Below are 8,212 nucleotides of genomic sequence, written 5' to 3' on the forward strand. Positions count from 1 at the left end.
ATGTGTGCAATGAATGTTCTGACATCCCCTTGCCCTTTCTGTGCTCTCTGCTTGTTAGAAGATGACTGAGATTTCAAGCAGTTGGAGAGCTGAAATTGAATCTCAAGTTTACAAGTGGCTTTTGGATTGGGATTTCCAAAGGAACATGAAGTTAGCGGGCAGCCAGCTTCCACTAAATACCATGAGGTTTTATCTCATGCATGGTTCTGCTCCTCTTTCAAGGCAACCCAAAATTTTGGTTTAAGAAAGATGGTGAATTCAGTGGCTAGAGCACTAGGGTGGGTTTGAGATCATGACCTGGCCCTCTGTATCCTTTTTCCAGGAGCTCATATAGAACTATAGATTTCTTTGTGTTTTGTTCCTGCTTAAAGGGATCATAGTATGTCTTTATTTCATAAGAAGTATAGGGAGGATTAGAGATTAAACTGTTCCCACAGGGTGATCAAGGGACCGAAGTGTCTGGGAACTCACAGTCTTCAGGCCTAGTGGAGCTCAGCTCTACCACTCACAATTTGGGTTGCTCTTGAATTGTCTTAAGTGAAGGTAAAACACAAAAACCACATCTCCTTTATGCTGGGAACTATGAAGCAGTTTTATACTGAGTGTTATAGCGAGTAGGATGGTCTTACTCTGAACCTGAGAGCAGGTGATCAAAGTGAAAATACCAGGGGTTGTTAGATTCTTTCTGATTTGATGTAGCACAAACAATTTCTAACAGAATTTTAGTTTTTAACTGTGTACTCAGCGGTATTTTATTTGTTTAATTCATTCATGGCAGCTTGATGCAGAGAATTTAATCCTTACTTATCGGATTGCCCAGGGAAGTTACAGAACTTCTATCCCTGACAGTACTCAAACTCATCTTAGTCCTTCCATCCCTCCCTTCTGAGGGAGTGATTGGACCAGAGACCTCCAGAGAACCTTTCCATCAGGAATTACTCATTGGTTCTGTACCTTAATTATGGTAACATTGTGATACCAATCATGTATCTCTTTGGTACTTCAGCTGGCATTCACATAGACATCCTGCAATTATAGTTTTTCTCTGGCTTGATTGCATTGTCAAATTCAGAGAACACTCCATGATGTTCCATAAAAAACTGAAAGTTGCCACTGACTCAAGTTAATTAAAATGAACCTTGCCAGAAAACGTAATATTTTTAAAATTTGTTTCCTTTAGTTGAAAAATGTTCTTTTCTATATTGGTTAAAATGTGGATCTAAAATGTGGATTCTAATGCCAACAGAAACCTTAATAGAGAGTAGGTGGTATTTTTGCTGAAGCCTATGGGCCTTTTTTTTAAATTGGGGACTTCTTGGATTTTTATTATAATTTCTTTGAATGAAATGGCTGGATAATTTTGACAAGATTTAAAACACATCTTCTTGCCACTATTTAAGAAAAATGGATTTTCTTATAAGCATAGATGAAATTGCAGCACACAAAAGGATTTCCTGATTCTTGGGAGTGCTTCATCCCCCTGTGGCAGCACAAGGCAGTGGTGTGCAGTTGTTCAGCATCTCTGAAAGGCAGGATGGGCCATTGTGCAGTCTTGCATTTCTTGCATTCCACATGAGAGTCTCAGAGGTGCAAGGAATGCAGTGTCAGGTCTGTCACTTCTGGTACTGTATGTGCCATCTGCTCGTGAGCCAGTGAAGGATAGTTTAGTGATCAGCAGTGTGAAGAGCTAATGTATGTATTACATCTGGATATTGCTGCAGATCTAGGTTGCCCCACATTTTTAATTCAACACAGAAATAATTAAGGTATAAGGAACCAGAGTCTCATCATTATGCAAAATATTTCAGTGCTGCAATTAACAGCAGGTATAATTTAAGCCCAGATTTAACATCAAAGGCTGTGGGGATAGAATTAGGATTTATATTCATTATAATTCTGCCAAGGCTTCAGTGAGTGTGATTGCTAGAATTCCTCTTTTGCATTAGCCATGTTAAATCGGTCAACTGGCTCTCTTACATGCCTGGGAATGAGGGAGCTGTGCTTGCCTCACATAATCATCTTGCAATTCATGGAAATGCCAACACTGGCTGTTACATAAAAGTTCCAAAGGCTTTGTTTCTGCTCTTCTTCAAAACAGCTGCCAAATCATAATTATCATTCAGTTTTGTGAAGAGTAATAAAACTACAGTCTGCTTGTGAGCTGGAGCCACAGCATGGGACATGGGGAAGGAAACAGCTAAATCAGGGTGAGGAAATTTCTGACACACTCAGCCAGAGATGCACAACATCTACTCAGCCTGCTGATGTCTGCATTTAGCCATGAACATTATTTACTTTGTCCATTAATGAAAACAATGCTATAACCAACTCTAAATCCTGTAAGACACTCCTCAAAGGGAAGACTAGTTCTTAGTTTTCAGATTGGAGAAAACTGCTAATATTATGGCACATATAGATAATAATTCGTAAAATAAATGAAAGACTTGTAGTGGCCATTATTTAACAATGTAAGAGCTTTAGGGTAATCAAACAGCAAGATTGGCTGTAGTTTCAGCTGTAGAAAACACAGAAATTCACAGATGTGGCAAATATTATTGTTTTGTACACGTTTAGAGACAATAAGCAACAGGCTTATGATTCATGGAAAAACCTCCAGGCCTGTGGCCCAGGTTGTCAGGGGACCATGAGTTGTGACAGTGTCAGAGTAGGATTAGACCCTTCTCCTCTATCTCACAGCTGCCTTAGATTTCATGAAAGATAAATCTTCTTAAGGGAGAGTCACATTTTAGGCCATAAACACGTTCTGGTGATACAATCATGCTGTGGTCTACTACTTTATGCTGGAAAATTACCCACAAACTTATTCTGTGCTTTGAGCTGGGTGTGAACTCCTCCTAAATGTCTTAATTTTTTTCTCATATTTGCAGGGTTGGGACTTAATATGAATTATTTTTAGCTATCTTTTCAGCATTGCTTTTCCTCAAGTATCAGAGAATTAACCAGAAATTAACCTCAATTAAATCAGTACGATTAAGCCTGAGAAGATATGATATGGTTTAGAATCATCAAAACTGTGTCTGGTGAGGCAGCATGCTCAAGTATGAGGATGGAGAAACTAAACAAAATTTTCAAAAGCAGCTTTTCCCCCCAAGGGTCTTTTTGTTTAGTTGATTTTTTAATTGTTTTCTCCCCTCTCCCAGCCACAATATCAACATTCTCAGTGGTGGAAAATCACAAAGTGCCTTCTTTACAATGGAAATGTGACAATGCCATGTGACCAAAACATTGCAAGGTTTCTCAGCAATCAGGTGTGTGAACTGTTAAGGCCTGAAACAATATAAAAATGTACAAACACATGCTGAGTGTGAAGTGCTTGCTGGACGAGGTAATTGGCAGAGTCAGTCCAAGGTTGCCTTTGGTCTAATGCTGTTTATGCCTTCACCAGAGACTGGAATTCTGTCAAGGAAGGAAGTGAGAAAAGTAGAGAATAAAACTAGTTGAAAGTAGTTTTTTGACATCTTTAAAAAGATAGATAAAAATGTCTGAAACTCCTAGGCATGGAGGGCTCCCAAAGTTATTATAACACTGCACAAGCTACTGCTAAACTGAAATTCTGGGGGCGTAACAGATTTTTCACTCCTTAAAAAGAGTAAGTGCAGAGAGGAGGAGTGCGTCTGCAAATTTGTATTTGTGGGAAATCCTGACTTAAAGGTAAACTATCTTTACCCCATTACAAACTCTGATAATAGCCAAGGAAGAGGAGCCTGTAGCTCTCAGTGAGAGGAGTTTTTTTGTTTTGTTATTCCAAATAAAAATTATCTGTAGTGAAGTAATTCCAGAATGGGAGATTCAATGGTTAAGGGCCAAGTTCTGCATAATACAATGCCCTATTTGGGGCTCATAAACAGAAGCTGCTAAAGCTGCTGCTAAAGCAAATTCCTCCAACAGTGTATCTCTCTCTCCTCCCAAATCTGGCTAAGATTAGCACGTGTGTCTGTTGGAGTTACTGCCACCTGTCCTAGTTCGGCTGAGACAGCCCTGTTTTCGGTGACTTCATCTCTAATACATGATGCATAATGTCCTATTTTTCTGTGCTGCAGTTTCTAAAAGAAATATCCTGGCTAGTTCACATCATCCCTGTGAGGTTTTCTTCTGGAATTTGATTGAGTTTCTCAAAGGACTGCCCAGTGAAATGTGCACTTATCAGATAATTTTCCAGCACAGAATCCTGTGCTGCCCTGCTGCAGTTGCAGCCTTGAGAAAGAATACCAGTCATATTTTACATTAGTGAATTAAGCACCCAGTAATAGTGGCCAGTGTTTGATAGTAGGAAACGAAGAAATAAGTTTCTTTAGGCAGAGATGTGTTTAAAAATGGGAATGTCGTATGGCCAGAAGTGCAGAACATCCACTGCTGAAATAGAAATTCTGAGAAGTTCAGGTGTTCTGAGTCTTTTTAGAATCTGGCACATTGAGTCTATGGATCAGAAACACTGCAGGATTAACCCCAAAGCTGTTATCATTGATTGGAAGACCAGACTCTACACTGGGCCTAAACATTCTGTTGCTGCAACAGAGATCAAATGGGAATAAAGCTATGAAAATAAAAGAGTATTTGCTCATACAAAAATTGTGGCAGAAAGTATCAGGCCAAACTACTCGTGTGTATTCGTCATGCCCCAGTTTAAATGCAGCCTGAAAGGTGTGCATTTTAAACCACAAAGTTTATCAATTTTCCAAAGTCTTACCTTCCACTCCAATTTTGCCATCACCATCAGTGTCTCCTGCAGCCAGAAAAGCCTTGGTCTCCGCTGAGGTGAGGGCTCTGGCGTTTGAAGAGAAATTCTTCAGGAACAGCCTGAAATACAACAGGGTGCTGTGCTTGAGTTTCGCTCTCTGAAACGTCCCATAAGGTAATGTCTGCTCTTTTTATCTGAGGGAATCCACACAGATTCAAGAAAAGACAAGGATTTGTGTTTTATATTTAAAATAACATCAAGCATTTCTTCAAGGACACCAAACAAGTTCTATGGCTTTTGTTGTTTAAAGAAATAGAGCAGCTGAACAGTACTTACTGCAGCTCCTCTTCTTCAATGAAACCACTCTTGTCCTGATCAAGGATTCCAAAAACTTTCTTTATCTGATCAGGAGTTTTGCTGGATAAACCAACCATGGAGAAGAAAGACTTGTAGTTGAAGGAATCATCAGCTGGAAGAAACAGAATTTGTTAAATATTCTTCTTTGAAGTCACTACTACTGTGTGTATTCCTTGTGAATATGTATGGCTTAAGCATCAGCCTGCTCTCTTTCTCTTGTTCCCTGGTGTAGCAGAAGAGCAGATACAGTGGATAATAATTTCCCTTTTTAATCACTCTGTGCCCGTGGTCATATTTCCTTTCAGCCAGTTTGAAGTTTTCTGCTACAATGCACATTCTGCTAAATCAGGATTTTTGCAATGTGTCACATGCAATTAATAATAAATATTGAGAGGGTGCTGCTGTGACTTACAAACAACTCCTGTAATTCTTCATTAATTTTCACAGAGTTCTTACTTAGGTGAAGAATTTCATAGAAGAGTAAGTAGTTCACAGACAAACCAGATCTTTGAATATTTGCAAAATTGGCCTGATCTTACTAAGCAGCTCTTAAGAAAAGCGAGACTGATAATTGCTTCACAAATTACACTCTCATTCTGCAAGCTGAGGCTTTTTCTGAAATTTTGGAGGATGAGGCCAACTTTAAATTTAAGCCTTTAACAGGTTTACACACTGACAGCTTAGTGTTAAGCCAGTCCTAACTGAAATGGTGGTCCTTTAATTGCTGTTCACCACTTGTGAGACCTTTTGAATTTAAAGGGACTATACTGTAATGTAGCTTAGAAAGAGATCTCACAGGGAAGGAATCTGAGGGGAAAATGATAGGCATGTCATCTTAAGACATAAAAATGATATGCATCTTCTGTCTGCAGAGCAGCCATTCCTTACCCTGGCAGCTGGAGAGAGCAGATTCAATATCTTTAGCAGAGAGGATGTCAGTGATGGCCATTGTTGAACTGTAAAATAAATTAAATGTGAGTTACTTGGTCATTAAAATGACTTCTCTCCTACTTTCACGGCTCTATTTGAAGTTGCTGCAGTGACAGTGTGTGATAGGGGAGACATTATTCATCCGATGGCAAGTGGAGCATGCTGTAACAGATGTCTGGAGCAGGTGCTTCCACTGAAAGCTGGGAATGAGGGAGGAATTCTGCACGCGGGAGCGTGGGGCTTCAGGAGGATCTGCTGCCTCTGCTGCGCCCAGAGAGCACATCCAAGATGTCCAGCACCACAGAACTTCATGACTTCTGTGTGGGTTTTCCTGGAGGTGGATTACTACTCAGTAAAACCCAGAGTGTATTTACAGCACACATAAGAGATAAGGCTGGTATGTCCCCTAGAACTGTATCTGGAGTAAGCTGGAATGTGAAAAACCTAGTGTTATTATCAATAGATGTAGTGATCTTCACAAAGAAGGAAAATATTAGTGTAGAATTAGTAATAGTAATTTTACTCATGTGAATTTGGAGGGTAAGTTCCTCTCCTGTTTAGTTGCAATGATAAGTGTGTCTTGCTGGTCTACTGCATCACTGAAAGACTACATTTCATGAGAGCTTTGTGAAAAAGTTTTTGTCAGTATTTCCTGAGGTCCTTTTCTTTTTGCATTCCATGTAAGTTATAATAAACCATATTTTTGCCCAGATTTTGGCATTTCAGTAGATTGCTGTCTTTAAAACAGAAGTATCATGACTTAATATTCATTCTTAGCAGAGTGGAGGAGGTGTTTTCTTCTGACACAGCAACATTTCATTTGAGAAAAATGCTCTGTCCCATTCAGCCACCAACAGCTGCAATAGTTTGCCAGTGCAATGTGTATCCCTTAACAAAATGCTATAATGCCTGAATTTCTAATTGATTTTTAGTGCATTGATGCAGTTACAGTTTGGTAAACTGCACACACCAGTGCAGACAGGTTACAGGTTAAAACTTGCAATGTTACTCTTAATTCATGTCAGTGAAAGAAGGGGACTAAGGCATAGAAAGGTTATTATTGAAAGCCAGAAGAGAATAGAAATATATTTTCATCAATCCCTAACTGGTCTTCAGCAACATCATTCTTCCTGTCTAAGCACGGACTAAGAAAGAAATCAACTAGTGCTACCCATTTATAGTCTGTGCACTGGTTTGAGATCTAAACACAGGTTTAAACTTCCTCTAAAATATGAAATGGCTGCCTCTGTACCTGTTGGTTTGCAGCAGAAGAAATTGTCAATAATTTTAGTTCCTTTCTGAATATCTCCGAAACGGTTAAGAAAGTGATGGCACACCTTCCCACGGATGGCAATGGATCCTTCCCTGGCTCAGGCAGCTGGGTTGCTTTTCTTTTACTACTGAATTATTTTGTCCCAGTGCATTCTTGGGCAAAATACTTCCCCCTCTCAGCATTAGGCAATATAACCTTGAGCTCATACATTCACCCAATTCTCACTGCTGACAGGATTAAAAAGGGGAAGAGTTGAAGGGAAACCTAAAAACCACAACATTTTTGACAAGGGACGTCGTTCCTGTCTTGTTCCATCCTATGATCCAAATGCTGATTCTATTCTATGTTAGCTTGTAAAGATACAACATACTGGAAGCTGAGATAAGAATAGATACTTTAATTGCTTTCTGTTTAGGGAGCATTTTGCTTTTGTGTTTCTTTGAAAGCAGAAGATCTAGGCAGCTTACCTTTGTGGTCTTCTTGACTGGGTAAGGAAGCAGTCAGGTTGGGAGGAAAGTACTTGCAGTGTGACTCCAGCAGAGCTGAGCTTGAATATATATACTTTAAGTTGTATACCATATACAGATTTTAGATTTCAGCGTCACGAAGGGGGAATGGTGTCAAATGAACTTGCCTAACTAATCATCTTGCACTATTTTTATCTCAAGAGAATACATATGATATTTGCAAACGAAACAAGATAAGTGGCCAGATAGGCAAAAAGAACAGAGTCATGTCAAATTTCCTGTGATTTAAGCAGAAAACACCAGCTTCTCCATGTCATGTAGGGCAAGACAAAAGCCCCCACTATCTGATATGCTTGATCTGAAGAGTCGGATGAAATGAAACACAATAACTTCTGAAGAGGTGTTTTTAATGACTGTTTAAAAGTGATAACTTGTTATCTTACCTGTAGTCACTCTGTGTGATAGCGTTTCATCGCTGGGGAACCA

At 39.4% G+C, this 8,212-nt stretch overlaps 1 protein-coding gene across 1 annotated transcript; it reads right to left on the reverse strand.

Annotated features, from left to right (window-relative positions):
- Positions 1 to 720: 720 nt before the first annotated feature.
- On the reverse strand, positions 721 to 7,818 carry LOC119707189 (parvalbumin, thymic). Its single transcript, XM_038151786.1, has 5 exons — positions 7,727 to 7,818; positions 5,945 to 6,012; positions 5,036 to 5,168; positions 4,709 to 4,818; positions 721 to 3,417 (listed from the first exon to the last, which is right to left on the reverse strand). The coding sequence occupies exons 2-5, from the start codon at positions 6,003 to 6,005 to the stop codon at positions 3,392 to 3,394; spliced, it is 330 nt and encodes a 109-aa protein (XP_038007714.1). The 5' UTR covers positions 6,006 to 6,012; positions 7,727 to 7,818; the 3' UTR covers positions 721 to 3,391.
- Between the last annotated feature and the right edge of the window lie 394 nt (positions 7,819 to 8,212).

The sequence above is a fragment of the Motacilla alba genome, chromosome 14 (genome assembly GCF_015832195.1).
Source record: "Motacilla alba alba isolate MOTALB_02 chromosome 14, Motacilla_alba_V1.0_pri, whole genome shotgun sequence".
NCBI lineage: Eukaryota > Metazoa > Chordata > Aves > Passeriformes > Motacillidae > Motacilla > Motacilla alba.

Coding starts and splice junctions, on each gene's coding strand:
- LOC119707189 (XM_038151786.1), bottom strand. CDS start 6,005: ATGGCCATCACTGACATCCTCTCTGCTAAAGATATTGAATCTGCTCTC. Junction 4,819..5,035: donor ATTGAAGAAGAGGAGCTGCA/GTAAGTACTGTT, acceptor GTTGTATTTCAG/GCTGTTCCTGAAGAATTTCT. Junction 3,418..4,708: donor TGGCAAAATTGGAGTGGAAG/GTAAGACTTTGG, acceptor CTTCCTTGACAG/AATTCCAGTCTCTGGTGAAG.